General features: G+C 43.3%; 1 protein-coding gene across 1 annotated transcript in view; it reads right to left on the reverse strand.

Moving 5' to 3' along the window:
• Window positions 1-257: 257 nt before the first annotated feature.
• Window positions 258-24,018, reverse strand: part of VIT (vitrin) — a 42,653-nt gene continuing 18,892 nt past the window's right edge. Inside the window, exons 9-18 of the mRNA XM_062572086.1 lie at window positions 20,998-21,036; window positions 20,840-20,896; window positions 20,201-20,263; window positions 15,140-15,187; window positions 11,681-11,743; window positions 9,359-9,506; window positions 8,386-8,489; window positions 7,650-7,876; window positions 4,290-4,803; window positions 258-3,676 (exon numbers count right to left, since the gene is read on the reverse strand). Coding sequence (XP_062428070.1) covers window positions 3,498-3,676; window positions 4,290-4,803; window positions 7,650-7,876; window positions 8,386-8,489; window positions 9,359-9,506; window positions 11,681-11,743; window positions 15,140-15,187; window positions 20,201-20,263; window positions 20,840-20,896; window positions 20,998-21,036 — 1,442 coding nt within the window. The 3' untranslated portion in view covers window positions 258-3,497. The remainder of the gene's footprint in view (window positions 3,677-4,289; window positions 4,804-7,649; window positions 7,877-8,385; window positions 8,490-9,358; window positions 9,507-11,680; window positions 11,744-15,139; window positions 15,188-20,200; window positions 20,264-20,839; window positions 20,897-20,997; window positions 21,037-24,018) is intronic.

Genomic DNA, 24,018 nt, shown 5'->3' on the forward strand with positions numbered 1-24,018 from the left:
ATGACTGATTCCTTTGGTAGGTGACTTGGTAGTCCCTCCTCTGCTAGTTCATGTGTAGGCTTTTCTTTTTCCCTCTCTCTATCCCAGTTAATGTAAAAGAAGCAAATTGAAACACCTGATATTTTACCAGACTTGCTAGGTCTTCCAAAATTCAATAAGAACCTCAGCTGCATTTCAGAAACTAAAATTGCATGGGCCATATTTGATGTTTATTTTGGTAACCAAATGTATGAGACAACATGTACCACATATGCCTTTTGGGACATTTTTATTGCAAAACATTTAGCAACTTGTGTTGTGAGAAGCTCAGAATAGCTTATATATGTTACAAAGGTAGTTCTGCTGCTTTCTTCAAACAAGCCTTCCCTCCCTCCCTCCAACTTTTATGAAGAAAATGTAAATGCAATTTATCTATCTCTATAAAGTATAGAGTGGCATGAGGTAATTTCATGCAAACTTCCTTTTGAACTGTGCAAAGTATTTTTTTTTTTTGTCTCCACTTTTCTGTTCTCCATATATCTCCATCTATATAAAGTATGTATCTCTATATGTACTTTATATATAAAAATATTTATAGAGACTTTATTAGATGGCCAGTATTTTGTTTGCTATGAAAGGTGAAGGTTCAGAGGAGCATGTTCTGCACTGATCCACGTGCATGCTTTTGTTAATGGAAATAGATATATATGGTTATATACTTAAAACTTTGGAGGCTTACACTTAAGTTTACAGTGTTTATGAATCTGTTGGAGGAATCTGTTGGAGTTGGATGAAAAATTAAACCACCTCAAGAACTTAATAAAATACACATTGGCAGGCAAGCACCATCATTGTTCTGTAAAATTCAGATAAACCATTTAAGCAGCACAAACTCTGTAGTGCATTTTATAAATGCTTGATGCAGAGGATAACAGTTGAACTTTTCTGTGAGGAGCATTTGAAAACTTGCTATTGTTGCTTGAAGTTTAAGCTTTTGGAAGGACTTAAAGTGCCTGTCCTAAAGAACACCTGTGGCTCTAACCATTCCTAACTTCTCTGCCATCTGTGCTGTGCTTTCAGCAGAACACAAGCAATACAGTGGGAAGTATCTGAAGAGTCTCTCTTTTGTACTGTGAGAGTACTTTCAGGATAGAGCTAAATATACAGTGATATTTGTTGCGTCAGAAACAAATACAGCGTTTAGTTAAAATGTAGGCTCATTGCTCAGGTAGGCTTAAATAAAACCCCAAGCAAGCAGGTTTTCAAACAATAAATCTGGCATCGGAGTTATAGCCCCCAATAAATCCAGTTTATGAGTTTGAGTTTTCTCCAGACCAGCCTTTGTCAGAAGAGAGCGGTGCCTTCAGCAGAATGATATTGAGGAAACAGATCTGAAGACGGGGTGGGAAATACTGGGCTTTGTCCGATTCTACATAATTGCCTCTCCTTAATCTGTATTTTTTTTTTTCAAGCCAAGAAGCTATTGCCGTAGAAGTGCTGCAACATAAATTACTGTTTAAAAAAGAAAAGAAACCCTTCTGTGTACCTATCTTTCATGTCTTTGTTTTGCTTGCTTTCTTCTGGCAGTAATCCATGTCCCCTGTCTGGGTAGCATTACTGTATTTTAGGTGTTCAGTTAAAGATGGAATGGAATATTTCTTCTAAAAGAGGAAGATCTGAATTTTTCCTGTGTAAAACTGTTGCTTCATCCAATTTTGTTTATGATAAGGTTGGAGCACCTCTTGAGAGGATCCTAGCCTGACTTATGCTATCACATGACAGAGATCATGTAGAATCTACTGTGCTCGTTAATTTGGTTTATGCTTACTGTACTGCTATTTTTTGAACTACTGTAGTCATATTTTCAAACATAAAGATTTGAAAGATTGTGCTAATTTTATTGACAGAAAGGAGTCTTCTGTGATGGCAATTTACTTCAATTAACATTTTTATGTGACTAGATATTGAACATCCTTTGGTCATGGTTATTAATTAAAAGGGTAAAGGCTATTAAAACTCCAGTTTGTGAGTAAGATATGAAATTCAAGCTTTAATTTATTTCAGTTTCCTGTTAGTTCCACAAGCCTGATCAGTATTGCTTTGACAGCCATAAGGTGTATGAACACACACATTTTGACTAGCTCTGAAGCTTCTTTCCTCTCCTTCTGTAGCTTCTGCTTAATGAACATGTTTTCTTAAATTACAGTGGATGGAAACATAACCAGCAATTGCTGCTTCCTAATTAAAGTGTAATTCTTTTGACCCTCTTAATGTAGCACTGCTGGCATCACCAACTAGCGACGTGGCTAGTTCTTCACTTAAGCAGCAGGAGCGTGTTTTGAATAATGAAGGACTAGGGTAGGTGCATTTTGAAATCCATCTACATAGCAGAAGCCAAATTTTGAAGATGATGTCTGTAAATTCTAGAAATCTTGTTGTTCCCTGTGTATAGTACAAACCATTACAATTCTTTCCTCTTAAAATCCTTCTAATGGCCCTTGAATAGTTCTCTTCATATTAGTGACTGCTATGAGCTGATCTAACTGAGCCATGATTTAATGATAGAGCAGTGGTTCTCAAGCACTTTTTGGACTGTGAACAACTTAAACCCATGTTTTTTCTCAAGAGTCTCTTCTGTCTCTGCAACTCTCCTGCTGTGCTACAGGTGTTCAGCTGCAAGATAAAGCGCAGCAAGAGAGAGCTAAGGGGAAAAGATCTTCTTCCCTATATCAAATTTTAATGTAGGGCTGTGGGAAGAAGGAGAAGGAAAACTTAGATTCTAGTTCCTGTGTGTTGGCTGCCTTGTGGATCTGTGCCTTTACTGGCAAATGCTTGCAGGGTCCCCAGTTATAGTTGATCAGGTCACTTGGGAGCTTGATTCTTTCTTCTCACCTGTTTTCCAATCTCTGGATTTGAATAAATCTCAACACTTGAATTTACTTAAGCTGAAACTTAACTTGCTAGCAAGACAGCTCTATGGGGAGAGTGGCTGCTTTTAAGAAGGTGCTCAAATTTTACTCCAAAAAAGAAAAAGATCTCTGGATTTTCAGTCCTGATCTGGAGGACAGCTGACGGCAGTGTTGCACAGAGGTGCTTCTGCCACAGTAGCTAGGCAGCATGGATGCTCCCTGAAAGGTCCTGCAGACCGGGGCTGAGGCCACACACCAGTCCAGGAAGGAGGTGGTTCATATTAAGGAGGCTTGTGTGTGCCCAGAAGTGGGAATCAGAAGCTTATCTATACTAGAAGAAACTTTTCAAACAGCCCCCATCATCTCCTCCATGAAGTTTACTGCCTTTTTCACTATCCATCCAAGTCAGAGTTTCTGAAACCTGTAAGAAAAACAAAATCAGCAGCCAACACAGAGCATTATCATGCACAGGGAGAGAGCCGCAATCAGCTTTGCAACTGGCAAGTGCCAGAGAAGAACAATTCCAGTATTTCTTGACCTCAGAGCTGGCATTACTGCTATAGCATTTTGCATGTCTTCAGTATGACGCCCAAGGATCCTGCTTTGTGATCAGTTCCGTGGCTGTGCGTTAAATTCTGTACAAATGTTTTGGATGAGCTGATTAACAAATTGGTAGAGGTTGTCAAAATCGTCCACAAAGAAGGAATGCTCCTTATCAGGATCTGTTGCAATAGCTTCCAGTTCATCCTGAGCTGCCCAAGCAATTCCAATGGAGTAAGCTATGACTCCTGAAAAGAAACCCGGAGTTGAGAATGCATCTAAAAGTAGTCATTGCATTAAAATTGATTTGCTTAAGTCTGATACCGTAAGCATAATTGCCAGGACACAAAAATGTGGGCAGTGAATTGCAGCACTCTCTCTCCCTACAAAAATGGTATTTTCAAATTCAGACAGACCTAATCTGTTCTTTGGAGTGAACTTTTGTCAATAATGTAAAGGTTTAAATAATAGCAAATTTATAACTGTGGCTGTGATCAACAGGCTCCTGAACAAGAGGTTCTTGCTCCAATGTGAATGTCTTGCAATAGTGTAAGGGGATGAATGAATAGCCTGATTAGAGAGCCAAAGGAGGCTTTATGTGTTACTAAGGCAATAGAAATCCACCAAGATCTCCTAGGAATAGATGCATGTTACTAAATCTACATCTTTATCTATTTTTTTTTCCAAGTTACCAAACAGATGCCAGGCTTGCTTAGAGCTTGACTACGCCACAGTGCAAGGTACTGTGTTCCCTTTCTAAAGTTCCCTCTGGTGCCTTCAAATCACAGAAAATTCTAATGCTCAGAGTTGGTAAACGCTGAGCTAGAAAGAGCAGATGATGACCGAAGAGCCCCAACTTACCGTTCTGGTGGGCTGTCATGGCCGGCACTCTGACATCATCGTAAGACCTGCCGTCTGTGATGAGAATCATGATCTTCCTTTTGTTGGGTTTGGATTTGTTGAACAGCTGCTCTGAGGCGTAGCTGATGGCTGCTCCCGTGCTGGTACCTCCACTCCAGTAATTGATCCTTTTGATAGCACTCAGTACGTCTTGCTTGGAGCTGTACTTGTCAAAGCTGAACTCCAGCCGTTGCTCGTACGTGTACTGAACAGCTCCGATGCGTGTGTCGGTGTCCGAAATCTCGAACTCCTTGCTGATGTTGGCTACAAACTGGAGGACTGTGCGGAAGTTGCTGGTGCCGACGCTACTGGAGCCGTCGATTACGAAGCCGATGTCAGCTGAGTTGAGGCACGTCTTGCTGCAAACCAGCCGATCGGTGTCGCAGACCCGTTTCACCAAGGGCTGGACTGCCTTGTGCAGGCTGAACCAACTGGGCACGTTGATGGAATAGAAACCGTTTGTTCTGCACACGGCCTGCAAAACGACACAAGTGGGGGTGCAATGGAGATGCAGTGCACCTCTTTCAGTTAGGATTTTAGTTGCACTGTAAGTTTGGGTCCCAGAAAGGAGGATGCCTGAGTCTGAAGTGGCCTCTCCTCCAGTTACCATCTGCTTCCCTGACAAGTCATGTCAATGTAACATCACAGATTCTTGTGTAAAGAGCCAGTCTTTCCCTGCCCCTTTATTTACAAACTGGGGGATGGAGCTGAGGCTGTTATTCTAATGAATGAAATGTAATAGGGCAGTTTGCCACCTGTCAAGCTTTTATGGAGAAGTTTCCTGGGCAAAGCATCCAGATCACAGAGCTAGCATTGGTTTGGCCCCAGTGGGCATTAGGGGATCTTCCAGATTTGTCAGATGGCAATTTCAGCTCATGTCCTCCCAGGTTTAGGGTAACTAGGAAAGTTTTGCCTGCTGCAAGCTCTGCTACCTTGAACCAAAACCTGAGAGGTCTTTTCTGGCTCATATATATATGCTTCTAAGCACAAGAAAACACCCAACCAAATAAGGAATTTTGGTAAAAATGCAGAAAGCCCATAAAGACTTCCAGTTGTGCTGGCTCTGCTGAGTAATATATATTTTTTAATTATTGTTATAACTGAATACTTGTAGTGATTTAGGGGTGGCACAGTAAAGTGAGTAGGAGAAGTCAAGCTGGTGGGGACAGGCTAGAGCAATTTTTTCTTGACTTTAGTGCCTTTAAAGTGTTAATGTCCCAGTTCTCTGGCTGAAAATATTTCGTTAAGCCAGACTTTCTCTATCAACTTCTTGTGTATGCATGTAAGGTGAAAGAACTCAGTAGTGCTGTCTTCTCTATGCCTGGGCTTGACTCCCATGAAGCATACCAGCTCTAAGCCAGTTGGGGTTCCCACCAGATTGGGCTTCTCAGCATATCCTGCTCTCGTGTGTTTTTTTTCCTGGTCTTGCTGCTTTTTAATGTTATGTTGTATGAAGCCACCAAACACTCTTTGCTTTCCTATTTTGGAAAATAGGAAATTTCCTATTTTTCCTATATGCTATATTCTCAGTTTTACTCTGTCTCTGCCAGGCTCACAGAGACTCACTCACTGTAGCCTTACCCCCTTTAATAAAAAGTGCTACAACCAAGTAAACACTGACTGGTGACTGAGAAACTCTCTGGAACAGCTTTGAAGCTTGTTGAAAATGGATTTCGTGGCAGAGCAACATGACTCAGACAGGAATCTGCTTTCTAAAAATGCCGGCTATCTTCCGCCCTGCTTCCCTAACCCAGGCTGGGCTGGTGCTGGATGCCTCCCTCCGCAGCCTCCTGCCAGTTTGCCCCGAAGCACTTTAAAGTAGGCAACTGCCATTAGTGCTCAGTGCAAATAGTTCAGGGCTGGCGTTCTCCTTGCTGCACACTGCAGTTTTTACTCTCTTTTAAAGAGTTACTGTAAGGTCCATGACAGCAGAAGGAAATAATACATCAGAGCAGCCACTGATACAAAATGCTAGCTCTCCAGTGTCGCTGATTGGGATATCCCTGTGTTCACAGTGTCCCAACATTTGCATGTAGGAGTCTTTCCTGTAGTTCAGGCATGACTATGGCTGGTGTCTGGGTCTCTTACTGGAACTGCTGTCAAGATACCATGTAGCAACATTAAAAATCACTGCCAAAATACTTGCATCTGCCAGTGTATGGTACATTTTTACATTTTTATTTCAAGTTGTTTAGAAACCTTAGTGTGACCACTGGATTAGACCTAGTGATTTATCTTTATGTTTAAAGTGTGGTGAATCATACCAACTAAAGATCTGGTCTTTTCTGATCACTGTAATAACAACAAAGAAAAGTCCACATTTTTTAAATGAAGTCACTTTCATTTAGAACTCTATAAGTAGATAGCTATATAGAAATGTTATATAGCATATAGCTATAGAGAAGTATATATATATATATATATATGTAATATGTTTGGCCTTTTCTTCACTGCAGAATATTGTGACAGATGTTAGTTATGTATGGTAAGCCTTAAAAAAAAAATAAAACCCACAAACTCCATGCTGCTCCAAAAGCTAGCACAGTACCATTTCAGCTTGGCAAAGATGTTCGTGTCTAGCTTCAACTTAGATTTAGAAAGTTTTGTTTTCTGACTGACAGTGTCAGATCATGGTTTGGGTGTATTTAGAGATTCTTGATATCTTGCTGCTAATCTACTGGTGTTTTTTACTCCAGTAGGTTTCTAACCAGCAATTCTCACTGTTGGTGTCAATTTGTTGTTGAAGGCCTATTAAGATTTTTTTGCTGCTGCTAGTACTCTAACACCTCTGAAAGGTGAAGTAGATTTAAATGGTCTGTTTTTGTTATCCTGTGCATCCACCTGAACAAGGAAATGGTACCTGTTTGTAACTGCAACACAAGCATTAGGGCTTCTCAGGCTTGGCTGAGAGCGAGAGGTGCTGCCGGAGGCTCGTGGATAAGTTGGAGAGCAGTGGTGCTTTGTCACTCTACTGTGTATTCAGAAAACCTCTTGTCTCAGAATGACTGCAGGTTTGTGCCAAAGTTTAGTGACTGGTCAGCAAAAAGCCATTTGCTTTGTAATAGGCATCAAACCAGAACTTCATGGTGAGACCAAGCCTGCAGTATCTTTTAGTGTGCTGCAGACTCAGATTTCCTTTCTCACTGCAACTCTGCTGCCTGCTCTCTGGCTCCTCATGTGTGAGCCTCAAGATAGTATAAGTAGGGCAAGGAACAGACAAAAGCATCAAGAAGAAAAGAGGGATCTCCTGTGAGGAGGACTGCAACACCCTGATTGAAACAGCTTGAAAAAGTCAGAGCCAGAGCTCAGCCCTGCGAGTACCTTGTCCACAAAGTCTGGTTCAATAACGTTCTGCTTTTCGTTTTCAGCAGGTCCTTCAATAGTGACAAAGAAAATATTGATTCCTGATTCTCTGGCCAGCCTGGAGGCCTCCTCCACTTTGTCAGTAGGCCATCCGTCCACCATCACTATGGCCACGTTTGGCGCTCCGCCTCTGTTTCCATTAGCATCCGAAAAGAAGTTTTTGTTAACAAATGAAAGTGCCTTCCCTACAACAGAAGAGGAGATTGAGGATGAGTTAGGGGGTTGGCAGAGCTGGTCTGATAATATCTCTGGAGACAGGAAAAACCCACTGGTGACAAATGAGGCAGAGAGCAGATTTAAGCGTTAGAGCTGGGAAAAGCAGTGAGGCAGTTCATCTAGCTGTGATAACAGGAAAGGGAGGCACCTTTATCCGTACAAAGACCTCCTGAGCCCTGCTGCGCCAGGGTGTCACCACAGCCTCTGCCTCTGTGGTGGCTGGAGGTGACAAACTGTGTTAGCAAGAGCCTCTAACGCACCAGCGGGAGCTGATGAGGAGAAGGGTGAATCCTTCCCTCGCGAGGGACTCTCAGGGCCTCCAACTAGTGCAGGTATATCATCGTGGAGGTGGTGTGCTCCTGCCATAGCCTGCAGCACAGATGGGTCACGGGCTCTGCAGCCCTGTGAGGAACTCGTAGGTTTGCCACTGCCGAGGCTCTGAAGCCTTCCCCGAGCGTGCAAGCAGCCCAGCACCTACCAACATTGGACAGTCCGCCTTTCTGTGAGATTTTCTCAATGGCACTTCTTACATCCTTGGAGTTTGCATAAGTTTTTAGGTTAAATTCTGTGGAAGGGTCATTGCTAGCAGATCAAAAGAAGAAATAAAAGCAGTCATTAGTTTTGTGCTCTGCCTGCAGTACGATAGCTGTAGCTCCTGCCAGTGCTATCTGGTTCCTGGGAGAAAGCTGGAGTGTGACCTTTCCTACGCTTTAGCTACACAGCTACGTCTGCCAGCGGGCACAGTTGCATCCCGCAGCAGTGGGAGTAGCTTGTCCCTAGGAAGCACCCTAGATAATATCTGACTGTTTCTACAGGCCACGCAATAGGACGGAGAAGGCTGTATGAAGGCAGCAGGCTGGGATAAGCTACTTGCTCGAAGCACGGAGTATAACACTGGATTTTAAGGCAGGACAACTGTGCTTTACCCCATTGTTATTTTATGTGCACATGCCCCATGCCCTTGGGGGTTTCCCAGGGGAGAGGAGAGCTGGTCTTCTCGTGCAGCACGCCTTAATGCACAGTCTCGGTGGAAGCCCCTATGTCTAGCTGCCAGCTCTAACAACAAACTGTCGCCGTGCCATATGCGCAAGGGAAAAACAAACCAGTGAGGCTGCACTCGTGAGCTTTCAGATGTTGTTTCTGCAGTGACCAGCTCTAAATTCAATAATTGTAGTTCATGATAATAACGGCACAGAGCTAAGTTTACCGCCACTGGAGGTCTGCTCTCACTTGGATGCTTACTGTTTAGGGTAGTCACAGCCCGTATTGAAAGCACATGGCAGGTGTAATTTTTAATTAAGCTCAACTTTAGGCTGTGCTACAAGATAGAAAACTAGATGGTCTTTCCCTCAGTTACCACCATTAACTGGGAGGTAACTCAAAGTTACCTGAAAATCTGCTTACCCCAGCCCGTCTGGCGGAGGTAGTGCCAATGTTTAAGAAGCTCTTACCCATACTGAACGACGCCCATCAGAGGACCAGCACTGCCCACATCAAGGGCTTCAGCCACGTTACTGAGGAACTGCTTTTGGATCTGAAAGCGGCGCTTACCGATGCTCCAGCTCCCATCGATCAAGAAGGACAAATCAACTTTGCAGTCTGAGGGGAAACACATAAACACAGAAAATGTTTTTCTTCCTTTCTGACAGCTTTTCTTCTTGCCACGATCAAAGCCCTGAAAATATCTGCATCCAGCAACTTGTCCTGCTGTGCAGGCTCTACTAAAAAAGCCTTTAACAAGGGCAAAGCCGTGGTCTCACGTGCCTACTGCTTGCTGGCAAACACGCTGCTTGGTAAGGTTTGCTCCCGCGCTAAAAGTCGCCCTCCCATCCGACGGCCACGCTGGGTCTGGGTGGCGGCAGGGGCTAGAAGCTGTCCCCCGCGGGCAGCTTGGACGGCGGTGGCCAGGGAAGCGAGGCTGGCCGGGCAGGAGGAGCGGGCTGTGCCGTGCTGTGCCGTTCGCCCTCCCGGCCGGCGCCTGGGCTCCCCGCGGTAGCTCGGAGCACTCTGACTCCCGGCGCTCGGAGCCCGGGCGCGGGAGCTTTCCGGAGGCGGCAGCGGGCCTCTGCCTGCTTTCCCGCCCGGCTGGAAGCAGCGCGCTTCTGTACGGCTGCGGCTCCCTACGCCCAGGCTCTTCCCGGCAGCCTCGTCTTTGTGCAAACGGCGTCTTCGAGCGCCGTCGGCCTGCTGCTGCCTCTCCGCAAGCTAGCGGCGAGACGTTTGTCGACTGACCTGCGACCAAGAAAGGGATCAAAACGTGGCTGACCTGGAGCGCTAATTAACATTTTCTCTTTCCGAGTGCGTCTCTCGATTTCTCGCTGATGTTACCTCCTCCCAATCAGGCTGTCCAAAATAGTCTGTTTTAATCATTAGACAGCCCAGAGGCTACAAAGCCCTGATTGTCCTTCGTGCCTTACGCAACGGCCTCCCATCTCATTACTTCCCGTTTTTTTTTTTTTTTTTTTTTTCTCCTGCGGCTGCCTGTTTTTCTGATTTTAATAATGCTGGATTATGGAAGCATGACAGGGAACTGTGTTCTTTCACAGCGATCGTGAGGCAAGGCCAGGAACCCACAACGAATAACAACTTAATTAAGGGCCAGATTCTCCTGAACTTCCTGTCCTTAAAAGGGAAATTCTTCCATGTGATGTGTACGTGTAAAGCGGAAGCTGCCTAGCCAAGAGGGCCCGAGCAAGGAAAGCCTTACATGCCTTCTCAAAGTTATACGCAGACTTAATTTCTGAGGGCGATTCACACAGCAGGAACATGTCAGAGCCCGGACACGAGCAGGGCTTTGAAAGATCATGTGCTAAAAACGCTCTGCAGGGAGCTAAATGCTTTCTGATTCATAGGAGATCTGAATTCTACCTTACAGTCCCAGAGGGATCAGATGGACGGGCCTTACCATTCTGGCACGTCCTATTTCTGCTCAGTTGCAGCTGTGCAGATGCTTGGACCTCTGCTAAACCACTAAATTTTCCTTCAGTGAGGCTGAGCCTGTATGGCAGATCCTTCTCCTTCTCCCCCTCCCTTATTTCTATATTAATTTTAGGTATAGTTGACATTCTTTGGAGCAAAAAAAAATATTTCTAAATATTAGATGAAGCACTCAGGAATATAATGACACTTGGTTTAGTATTTAATTTAAGGATACTCATCTCGCTGCTCAGTTTGCCTTCTCATTCTTTCTCCTATTCTGAGAACGATCTAAAAGTGAGTGAAGTTAACAGGTAATCTGATTTTAATTAGAAAGGGCTATCCAAGATTTCCTTTCCATAGCTGGAGACCTAACTTCTCCAGGCTGAGGGATCCTAGATGCTCTCTCCATACCCTCCACCGCGGCAGGCACGGGGGCCCTTTCTCGAGTGGTTTCTTGCCCTCCCACCCACGGCAAGGTAGCCTCGTCAGCAGGGCTTACTTGTCCAAACTGGGCCACAGCGTATGGGTTTGCTATGCCCCCCCCCATCAATACCCCCGTATCGAAATCTGTGCCCCGGGAATGTGGAGATGACGCAGGCTCAGGCAGGGTAATGGTAGGTAGCCATCATCTCACTGCCCAGGTATGCCAAATTTAGGTTGGCAAAAGCGGACGATGTGTATGAAAAAGATCAGTGGAGAACGCCCGCTATTCCGCTGTGGAGGAAAACATATTCCTTAAGTTTCTTAGGTTCCTTAATAACTTATCTTTAGTTAATCAATTTGAAAACATTCTAATAAAGTATAATTAATAAAATGCTACTGCTTAATTATGAAATTAATTCTGACACACGTACTTGGGTTCCCCTGGGATCTTGACTCCAACGGCTTCGTATTCAGCTCTTCCTTTGAAGTGAAGCCTAGAGAAATGAATGAAACATTTAGTCCAGGCATGCACGGGAGCTACCTTAACTCTGGGAGAAGACAGGTGACAAGATTGCAGCTGTTCCTGAAGAAGGAGAAAGGCTTCCATAAAATTTTGTTAACAAAGAAGTTGGGGAAAGATTATAGACCTCAAAGAGAGATGGTAAAAAAATAACATTAGAAAGTGTGAACTTCTTATAGAAAAGAAGCTGAGAAATTACACAGTGCCTCAAGTTCCTCTTGCCGACGTAGCCAGTCACTAGCAAACCAGCTATGGCAGCGTTGATGTGTGTAGAGGGAGAGAGGGTGCCAAAGAACAGCAGTCAAGGTCACCACTGAATCCTGATGGGAGCTATAGCAGCTGTCGCTCAGGTACCACCTAAACTGGTTGGTGAAGATACAAATGACCAAGCCACGATGCAAGAAACATTCAAGAAAAAGGAAGGAAAAAGCTACTCCAGCTCCCTGCATCACCAGTTTCCGTTTGTGTCTAATGGTCCACCTTTCATGAGTAATAACTACTACACTTGAGTCCTCCATCCGCATGGGGAAAGCTGTGCATAATTTTGGGCCAGAGCCAAATTTTTTATTAAATCTGTGTGTGCAATGCCTAATGCAAAGCTGCCCTGATGCCTGATTCCCCGCAGGGAGGCTGTAGCATAATACAGCAGTTATTGCTGGATGGTTGCCTTGGAGTCTCATCTTTAAGTTCAGCTGCCAGTGAAGAAAATATCTTCTACTGTAAGGGCTAAACGGACCTGCTGGCCCCATCACTATATGGTTATGCCTTTTAATTCCTTTTGCTTTGCTCTTCCCTAGGCATGTGCTGTTGCCTGGTGTTAGAGACGGGCTACCTAGCTAGCGGGAGCACTGGGCACGACCTTGTATGGAAATCACGTAAGGGTGAAAAAGGCCAAGGGTGCAACAGTCGGCCCTAGTTTGCTCATGACAAAAGCTATGGCTATATTTATTTGTCTGAGGATTTATTAATTGCAAATTGAAATCAGAGAGAAAAAAAGCTATTGAAAAAATAAGACCAGCTTCCGCTTTGCTTGCCTTGCCTTGCCTTTTTCCTTTATTTTTTTCTTTTTCTTGCCAGTTTTCCTTCCCTTGCCTTTTCTAATAACATTTATATTTAACAAAACCCAATCTTTTTAAAAAGAGCTTTAGAGTATTGTAAATAGATGAAAATCCTGAATTCTGAATGCTCAGTCAAGTCTGAGACTGAGCCTGGGCTCCCTTCGGAAGAAAAAATACGTTTTTGGAACAGAGGTTATGCAAAAGGGCTCCATTTAGCAATGTCTGCTCGAGCACGTGTTTCTGTGCATCTCAGGCCTTCATGTCTCCGTGGTGCTTTCAGGCTTCTCCTGCAAGCCAAGACTGGGCTGAGGACCAGTGACCCTCCTCCTCCACCAGCGCCCGCGGCTTGGCGAGCCCGCGAGAGGACCCGCTTGCCAGCAGGACTTGAGGCACTGCGCAGCCTCCCCTCGTGGCTGTGTACGTTTCAGGACAGCCTTTAATTACACGGGCATGTAACAGTTCCTCAACTATACAGCAGAGCCACACTTCCTCTTACAGCCTGTGTGCCACATACGTAACGCGTGCCGGTGTGGTATCGCACACGTGCAGATCTCTCCGCCTGCCTTATGCGCAGCTACATAAAGTAGATGAATTTAACGCTGTAGTGAAAATGGATATTAATGTGTTCCGTCCATTTTAACAACCAAATTGTATAGGGAAACTAGTTCATGCTTAGCTGCCTCATGCATTTATCTGCATCCAGTAAAATCCGTACTCCATACCCAGGCGTATAACTGATATTAGTTTTGTCAGTATGGAAAATCCAAGTCTAGGCAACACAGCACTTTCTGTTTTTTTTTTTTTTTTTTTTTTTTTGCTTTGCGTTTAGTGGAACAATAAGGTCACCCACCAAATAGTCTTCTCCACTAATTGGGGAGGTGGTCGGTTCCTGTGGCTCTGCCTGTCCTGCCAGACCAACTTAATGTTCTTATTGCCATGGGAATTTCAACTGACTGCATGGGCAGCTCACTTCATGCTAATTAAAGTTCTCTTCACTGGTTGTCACAGCTGTCCATGCTGATTAAACTTCCCATTCATTTAAGTAAGACAGCAGTGGCTACATGCACGCCAGAAACCATTCCTTTGAAGTGACAATCTGAATTCATCAGACTTGAGCACGAGTCTGTGCAGACACTTCAGTTACAGAGAAACTATTAATACAACTTCCCTTCCCCCATGTGCAACCTTTCATTGCATTTCATGCGATCTGTCATTTTTCTTTCTCAAAATATCCATCTGCATCACTGGCCATAGTGCTGTAGCTTTTTTTTTCTGGATAAATGCACTGACAGTTTTAGCTGCAATGGCTAGAAATGATTTCTCTCTCTGGCTCAGCTTGCAACCCTTGCAGAAGGGAAATCTGTTCATATTTAGGATGAGGCAAATTTTGACCAAACAGCCATCATTGCTGATACTGGATTTTCAAACTAATGGAAATGCTTCAGCTTTCAGTCATTCTTCAGCTTTGAAGTAAGCAGAGCTTTCAGAGGAATGGTCTTTACAAGGATCACCAGCACTGCACAGCCTTCCTCCAGCAACAAAACTGGTGATGGAACAGACATCTTACATTGGAAGGTGGAGTTCCTTGTGAGAGAGAGTGTGTCCCCTATAATGAATTGCCCTGTGCTTTGTATGGTCTGCTTTTAAATATTTCACAGGAAAGAATCCCCTAAGTATCATGCACGTAGAAAGTGCAGTTGGTAATTGCTCCTGATAAAGGGTTGTGCAAGTTCTCTTCTGGCTGCTACCTGTGTGTCCTACAAATGTAAAATTCTTTTTTCTCACCCATCAATAGTTATAAAAATGTTGGCATCTCCATATTGTCTAATTGAACTTTAGAGATATTCAATAATCTGTATTTTTCTTTACATTTGGTTTAAGTCCTCCTTTCCTTATCTGAATGCCCTTCCTTCTTCTATCCATTGACCTCAGAATAAATTCATCTCCTTTGCTGACTGCATCTCTAGACTGTTATCTGAACTGTGGCATTCCCCATATTCACCTTTGTAATATAGAAATGGATTTTAGTAGTTAGAACTCCATTTTTTGCAGTAGAGCTGCCAACTCTTTCCAGAGCTCATCTGTTCTGTTCCTGCTTGACGCACCACTTGAGACTGATGCAAGCACAGAATAATTTTAACTACTGAGATGTAAACTGTGTACCTCATTTATCACTTTAAATGCTATAATTACTCTTTAAAATGAGATTGCTATCAACAGCGTCATGGGACTGATTAATAGTGCTAGCTCTGCCCATGTGTGTTGGAAACCAATTATTCCCAGAGTAGTTACTGGATGCTTTAAATATTTACCTGTATCAAAAAGGCTCAATCCAGGTTTCCACAAGTCTGTTTCCATTGCTTTCACACATGAAAGAGAAGAAAAAGTATTACTGAAAAAAATAATGGAATTACTGGAGGTTATAAAGCTCTTGGCTCAGTTTAGAAAGGTCAGTTTGTACAATGAGTCATCATTAATGAGTAGGGGCTAAGGAAATCAGTAAACCTAGAAATCTTTATGGACACATTTCAAGCCATATTTAAGAGCCTCACATCACTGCCTCCAAAGTACTAATCTTCTTTATGATTTTGAATATGCCTTTTTAGATCACTTTCATTGTTTCTCTGAACTGCATTGATATTGAGGCAAGTATGCTAATTGTGGTGTGTGTTTGTATATATATATATATATATATATATATATATATATATATGTACATACACACACACACACACACATGCTGGGCCTACATTGTGAAAATCCGCAATCTCCTTCTACCAGCTTCTGTATCACCTCAACTCCTCCAAACACAACAGTGTTGTCTTGCCTACAGCCTATTAGGCATGAAAAACTATATCAAAATTGCTATTTTCATAATTAAATCCTGAAGTGTGCCTGTCTTTGGAGACTGATGAAAAACTTTCCCAGAAAAGTAATGTTTTGTTCTGGACTACTGCCAGATGAAAGCACTTAACAGCCAGCTGAGGCAGTGGCAAGACCAAGAGCACCGATGAGATCACTGGCCTCCTCCTCCTCCTCATGTACCGAAACATACCTGGCCTGCTATGATAATTCTGAGATGCACATTTCCCCTCACCACCTCACTCATAGTTTCCTCTGTTTCCTTGATCACCAGCATTTTAACTGGAAGCTCATGATACATTTTCTTTCTTTTTTTTGTTTTCTTTTTCTTTTTCTTTTTCTTTTTTCTTTCTTTCTTTCTTTTTCTTTTTTTTTTTTTAATGTTTCCAGGATAAAACAATGAACCTTATGCATGCAACTGCTGTTGATCCTTGGGCCTTTCTCTATACTACTTTCGATAGCTGGACTTGAGTTCAGAGTGGTTTGCAAAAACCGATATATCCCAGGCCCCTTGAATCTATACTACCTGTAAGGACACAGCCAACATCCTTCCATGGCTGCATTTCCTTGCCTAGATAGGCAGCTGGCTTGCTCTAGACTACAGTCAGTGGGTGAACCACTGCGTAGATGTGGAAAAACCTGGGAGTCTTGGGCTGGCCTTAGTCCTCCAACTTTATGAGAGCACTGACTTGGCCATTAGATCGCTGTCCATGTGAGGAGCTATCAGTTTCTTTTTGAGAGGGAGACTTGTTGCATGAATAGGGTGGCTGAATAAGATTTATGGTCTCCCATAGGGTAGGAGGAACTTCAGCCATGTTTCATTGCGACTGTGATTCTTCTAGGTCCCATTCCCTCCTTATGCTAAACACTGTTTAGACACACTATGAAGAATCCCAGAAACAGAATAAGCAAAGGGCTGAGAAGTCAGTGAAGATTCACACAGAAGTTTTGCTGATTTTATTCAGGAGGAGACACAGGTTGAGGGGAGGGCAGGACTGAGTAATGAAGAAGGAAACAGAAGGAAAGACAGGAGGAATACTCCTAGCTTATCATCCACCTGAGCAGGATTATTTACCAGAATTTGCATGAGTCAGCAGAGAAAACTTATTTCCTGAGAAAACAGCAGTGAATGGAGTGAGGGATGGTGCTTGCAGAGCAGGAGGAACCTAGCTACAGTGGAGGTCTGTGGTGCTTGTTTGTTATGAGAGTGCCCAGTGTGTCTCATGGACTCTGTAACCAAGAAGAATAACAGATTTCAACAAAAAGCAGCATGTGAACAGCTGACCTCAAAATGTGTGCTTCACCTTTCAGAGCAGAGTTTCCAGTGGCTGTTAAAACAAAAGATTAATATGAAGCTGCTTTTTCAGCCTGACCAGCTGAAGAAATAGCCAAAGAGCACATCATGAGACAGACTTCACCGTTCTTGAGTCTTCTATACCACAAATATGCTGACTGTGTAGGTTACAGGAAGAAAAGCTGTTTAAAAATGTAGGAACTGCATTGCACATGAAGCAAGCTGAGGAGCACAAAGAGTCTGCATGTCTTTTCTCTTCTTTGTAAGCAGGGACATGAACTGAAGAACTTAGAACAGGGAAACATACCTGTCTCACACATCACAGCTTTGCTTCTGCTGCCAGCTCATTGTCAAGGACTATTCTCAATTTGAGGCATTATGCTGTGTGACTGAAGCATTGGGTCTTCTAACTTTTCTGGATAGTTTAAGCTCAAAGAAGAAAGATGTTTTTCAGTAACTCCACGTAAAAACTGCTTTTTCTCTTTAGGAGCACTGCTGAAGTTTCTCTAGATCTGCTCTTCTCAAGAACTACTTTTACTCAGCAAGTGCTCTAGTCTTTCCAAATCCCCATAAGTGAGTGCTATCTATTGCTTCTTTGAGAAGTCTGCATGGCTTGCATCCTTTAAAACTTGGTGTGATGAGATGACCCTTGTGGTTTCCTTCTTAATGAAGAAATGAGTACTAGTTAAATGGTAGAGGCTAAGGATTTTGGGTAGCTGCCTGCAAATATGGAGAATGTACAGCTTTCTGAATGATCCATAAATCTGTGCACATAACTGTATTTCTTGCATGTAGTCCTAGGTAAATGACAAAAAGATGCTTGATAAAATGTACATCTAAAAGGGAAATTAGTATTCTCGTATGCAACCAAGGATATTTTTGCTTGATGATGCTCATAAAGACTGAAGCATTGTTTTTTAAAATACTACAAGACTGACTCAAAAAAAAAAAAAAAACTCCTGAGCATAATTGTCTCAAAAAAAAAAAAAAAAAAAAAAAAAAAATTCTGGACTAAGTACTTGAGCAAGTAAGGAGTTTCAAGAGATTTGATGAGCATTGTCAAGAGCTTGGAAGAGATGGGACATTCTTAAGAAGATGTAGCAAGAAGCAGAGCAGGCAAATGGTGTGTCGGGATGGGTGTTTTCCCAGTACACCTTTTTCCTAACCAGAGCCAATGACAGGAAGTTCCTCAAGAGCACGGCCAAGCCTGTAGAACTGATTATTGTTGTTCGCTGAAAAGTGTGTGCTTGCTTGGTAAGATCAAGAAAAACAACACTCCTTTCCAAGAAAGCAAGGAGTTGTCCAGGAATTTCCCTTTGATCGTTACAGAAACTGGCTGCTTGGAAGAAACACATCTGAGCTGCCAGAACCTGGGCCGAAAAAAAGATCAGGACTCACTGGGAACATGGCAAGTATGTGTCTGTGGGGTTTTTCCTTCTTCTGTGATTGAGAAGAGAGAGTCATTCATGAGGTTTATGTTTTGTAATCACCTTGGGGGGGGGGGAATCTTAAGACATCTTAAGCCGACATATTTGGCAGAATTAAATGCTGACTTTGAGTTAAACAAGTCTCAGCACTGTTTCTCCATGTCTCACAGGCACAGATTCTGATAGATTGACAACTGGCCTCCTTTAGCATCCTTTGGTCCAGATCACAAGACTCTCCCCATTTTAATCCTGCCATTCTGGGCTATTCTTCTCCTGCCCAGGGTGTCACATACTTAGCACATTGCTGTGAGTGACACACAGGCAACCTATTTGCCCTACTGTTCTGTACAGGTAAGTACTGCCCATCTGTTTCTCATCTGAAGGAGGACATTGGATTTTGACACGGACAAAGGGAGTTGAGAGAGGGAAAAAAAAAGTGGTAGAAAAAGGAATGGTTGTGACACTGGTATGGCAAAAAGAGCATGAGAAACACAAACGGGTGGAAACTAGAGGGAAGAATGATGGAAACAAGGAGGAGTAGTGGAAAAGTGAGAGAACAGAGTAAATCTTTGAAGGAGCAGTGGGTACCCATTTTAAATATGCTCTAACTAGGTCAACTACAAATTGTAATTTTGATGGAGACTGCTGGGCAAACTTACTTGTCCTGTACTATCTAGGAAGTCATACTACATACTACTGGCCTCTAATCTTAACATCTACAACTATGTTGCTCTCTTCTGTTGCAGTATCCCTGCTGTGTACTTTCTAGCCCTCAGCAAAGCTGTCAGGGTGCTGAGTGGACCAGCAGGCTCTGCCTGGTTCAAGGGCAACTGCATCACAGCATAGCTTTGGGCCAGGCTTCGGAGAAACAACTGAGCCATGAGAAGCGTCCTTGATGGCCTCCACCTGTGCAGTTCAGGACAAATAAATGCTCTGACTCTTGCTTTTGCTCCATGCCTGAGCCACACTGCAGGTGTAGCCCAGCCTTCACCGTGCTGAGTCTGACGTCTTGCCTTGCTGGCCTGATGTCTTGCCTTGACCTCAGACCTCCTTCATCAGTTTGGACTTCTCTGGGCTGCCACCAGACCTGCTCTGCTCTGCTTGCTTGGGGTTTGCGTGTCACCTTTTTTGGTGAGTGCTGCCCTTCCTGCCATGCTGTCACCCAGCACCTTCTCGCCTAGGGTGACTGGCTCTGGCTCCCTAACAAAAGCTGCTTCTGAGAGACTCTGCTTCAGGTCAAGTGAGAAGTAATATTTATACATGAACTGGGTACTCTGGAACCACATAAAGTTGTCAGTAGCCTTCCAGAGGGCCCACTGAAAAGTCTTCTTGCTGGCAAAACAGGTTAATGAATTTCACAGTCAGAGAGGAAGGAAAGTATAGCTGATGTTTCTACGCTTAGCATTAAAGGCAATCTCCATGGTTGCAAACAGCTTGGAGGGCTTCTGGGAACAACACGAAGAGAAGAACATTTAGCTTGCTCATAGACCTTATAGGCTACACAGAACTGATTTTTTTTTGTTCCACATTTTGACTAACAAAAAGGGAAAACTGCAAACATTGTGGTCTATGTTCATTCCCACGGCCTGAAACAACAGCTCACCAGTGACTGAGCTTGTCCTTTGCTTTTCACATTCAGGAAGTTGCTAGTTAGCATTCAGCACATGTGGATTGCTCTGGTGTTCCTCCAGGATACATGAAAACAATCTGAAATACTGCCTGTGGGTTTATTTTGGATTACTAAAACTACAAAAAAGAGCAGAAAAACAACTTCTAACAGTCTTGCTCACCCAGATGGACTGGAGATCCAGCAGGCTTCCGGAGAGCTGCAACAGGCTCTTGGCGCTGAATACCTGTGTGATTTTACAAAAAAGTTAGAGGTTAGACATCAGTTGGCTAGGAGACATAAGCATGTTTGCAAGGCACACAGTTGGCACAAACTGTCTTTTTATACATGTTTTTGAACTGAGTGGAAAAAGAAGATGGCAACTATGGATTAAAAAAAAAAAGAAATTAAAAGCAGAAATGGAGATATAAGAAGAAAAGGATTTAAATGTTAGTAGGTGCTGCACAGTGCAGCTGCACCTCCTGTGAGGTGCTGATCAAATGCAGTCCCTGGAAACTGAAAGCACTCGTCTCCTCTAAGGGTCAGGCCAGTGGTCCCCAAACTTGCATATACACAAAGGTCTCTTGCTGCTTTGCAACAGGAAATGCTATAAAAGACCTTTACAAATGAATTTAGAATTCTGTTTTGAGAACAATTATGAGTTGAATTATTCTTTTTTTTCCCTAAAAGTTATACTTTCGTCATGCAATAACCAATGTGATGCCTGCTAGCATTGCATCCTGCTAAGAACGTATGTCTCAGTAGACATAAGTGGGGAACTAGCTACAGGGAGAAATTAAAGAAGAGATTTTAATGCCTTTACCTGTACTGGGTCGTAAAATATTCCTGTTGCTTGAGGAGGTGGAAGTGCCCCTGAATGCTTTGAAAACATTATATTGGTTAGTACATGGAACTTAAACATAATGTTTTCTAATATTCTAGTGACAAAAGTTTACTAATTCTTACTAATTTAAAACATACCTGTATTCTGTCCTCTTCCTTGTGCAGCCTGAAGCTGTCCTAAGAAGACATCAGAATGGAAAAGTGTAATTTATACCATGTTTAGTTCAAGACTGCTGTTACCTGGGATCTCCATTTAGTCTCATTGTATAGCTATCAGAGTTCATGGTTCCTATACAGAGAGTTTTTGTTAACATACTTGTTCAGTTGTTGACGTTGTAGGGTTGGAGTCAGCTTTGTTCTGTCACACAGAAAAGGTTAGTTAACGTTTGCTTCAGTTATGAATATCACTGGAATAGGACTCAACCTACATTAGGAAAACTTGTAGTTATTACTGTGATTTGTTTCCCATGAAAAGGTTCCTTATCTCACTTACATTTGTTATCTGTTTTTATTTATATTTCAATAGCTTCTAATTGTGCTGGCTGTGAGGGGAAGGAAATGCCAAACCAGACCGAATATAACCCTTCCTGCAGATAGCTTAAAACCTGTGACGAGAGCCAGTAAGCAGACACAGGCAAGAAGGTAGACTGTAACTGTGAGACAATGACCGTACGAATGTGGGAGGACTCGTGTGTCTGAAATGTCTTCAGCACTGTCTTCACAAAAGGCTTTTTGAAGTGATTGGGTTAATATATTAAATTCCCATTGCTGAAAATTACTGAAGGCTTTGCAGGTGGAAATTGTGTCTTTAGTCGTGCCTTTCATTTCATTCATTCATTAAGCAGCTTGTTAATAAACTTACTCTTCAACAAGCTTTTATTTATTTAGTTTTCCCGATAAAGATGACTTCCAAAGCTTGCTGAAATCAATGAGAATATTTTATCTGACTTCTGTGAACTTTGGACCAAGTCCCATGAGACATTTTTATGGATAAGATAGCATAAAGGAGACCATTTTGAATGGCTGGTTCAGAAAATAGGAATTGCTGCTCCTTGGGGCCTTGACATTGCAAAATTAGGTGACAGCAAATATTTTATGGTTGACCCAAAGTAGAACCTTTCCAGGCTACTGGAAGCCCTTTTATGGGTTTTCTAGGCACTGTCTTGAGGGAAAGCCTCTTCTCCTGAATACCTTCAGCTAGCAAATGAGGTTGAGTTTTCAGGTTTTTGAGTGAAATGTCCGCTTATGCAGCAGTATTGTATGAAGTTTCACAAGTTGTACTTCCCACACTGGAGATCTGTGTGCGCCAAAGAGCTTAAAGAGAATGACCATTGAGCCCAAGAGCTCTCCTTATTTTTGGTTTGCCACAACTGAGCAGTATATAACTTTCTACAAGGACAGTAGCAACAGAGTATGAGAGGGGTAAGAGAAAGATTAGGTCAGTATCAGAAGTATTTTATGCCACTGAGCTTGCATTCGTGCCTGCCATGCCCTTTACACCACGTTGGCAGCCCAGCCTTCCCTTTCAGCTCCTTTTGACTGTGCTGGGCCGTGGGGCTATTTACTCTTGCTGTGTCACCCACATTACCAGCACATAACCAGTGGCCCCACAGTAAGCTTTCTGCTAAGTCTTCACTGGCTGGGACAACCATGGCAGTGGTAAAGTGGAAAAGTTGGAATTGAACTTCGAGGGTCTGCAATGGTTGTTCTTCTTTCAAATACAAGAAGCAAATCAGTCTGTGGTGTGCAAATGTGAGTATTCATTAAAGCAGAGCTTTGCAGGAGTTGAAGTCTATAAAGAAAAGGGATGGGCAGTCTCCAAGTGAAGCCTGAGAACTGGGTCAGAAGTTAAAGCAGTGGAACAGAGAAACCTTTTAAATACCCAGATCAGAGAGGTTCCATTTCAGATTGATGCTGTGGTTGTAAACCATGAGAATGAGTGTAAATAATGAGCAGCTAATAGAGCAAGGAATGAATGTGCAATGCGAAACTGAGATCAGTTCTGGAGGGCTCAGATTAAATATGGCCAGGCAGAATAGAGAGCTAATGGGGTTTGGGATCAGTGACGTGCAAGCATGCTAAGATCTGTAGCTAGAAACCAGTCTCAGCCCATGACCTGTCCTGTCAAGTCCTGTAGTGAGCAGGGAGGCATGGAGGCAGTAAAGATGGGCCAAAATAGCTGACAGGGCAGCAGAGAGAAATGCAGTTTGGAGAGGACCTTGCAAGTGATGAGAACTGGTATGAGAAGGGGAGCAGCTACTCCATGCACAAAGCATGAGTGGCAGGAGGGTCTGCTGCAACTTTGTCAGCACTTTTGATGGGTCAGGATTAACTTCAGAGGAAAAAACAGCATCCAAATTCCAGCTGTTCTCCAGTGCTTCCTGTGTGTATAAACCCTGATGGTTAGGAACTACTGGGTAAGACTTTTCAATGCTTTTTATAGTGTTTGCAGTACTGTTGTTTGCCTCCACATTCTACTCCTCTTTTTTTCTTTTCTTACTACTACAGTAGTGCCAAAACTATGCTCTCGACTGAGGACAGAAAGCACTGTAGAGTACAGTGGCAGACAGCACCAGCTTAGAGTCATGATCTGAAAAGGAAAGAGATGGAACAGCAGTACTGAGATGGGCACCGAGTACAGGACAGTGGACTTGCCTAAAGAAGCCCAGGTGCTTCCTGGCCGATGCTGAACTAACTGCCACCTCAGTGCCCTAATGTGGGACTGTGCTCTCTGTCACACATGGAGGGCTGGCAATATGACTGACTGTGACTCCAGGGTTCACAGAAGCACTGGATTTATACCAGTCCCTATCTAGGGTCCAAGCAGCTACACAAGAAGCTGCGCCTGGAGAGGGCAAATGCATTTGCAGCACTTGGGTGTGTGCTTAGTGCCTCTTTTGTAAGGCACAGTAAGAAAAGCTGTCAAATGTGAAGCTACTTGCATCAATATTTTCACATTTAGCAGTTCTGACTCATCAAAGTCAGGAGTCCTGCAGTGGAGCAAAGCGTCAATGTTTTCCCTGATTTTGTATCTTTGACAGCTGTGGAAGATAAAGGGGAGAGAAGTACACGAACAGCAATGGCTAGGATGGGTGGTTTTAGCCCCCCGCTCAACACTGAAAGCCGCAAGTCCTGCTTTGATTTTGGTCCTGTGAACTT

The sequence above is a fragment of the Rhea pennata genome, chromosome 3 (genome assembly GCF_028389875.1).
Source record: "Rhea pennata isolate bPtePen1 chromosome 3, bPtePen1.pri, whole genome shotgun sequence".
NCBI classification, from domain to species: Eukaryota; Metazoa; Chordata; class Aves; order Rheiformes; family Rheidae; genus Rhea; species Rhea pennata.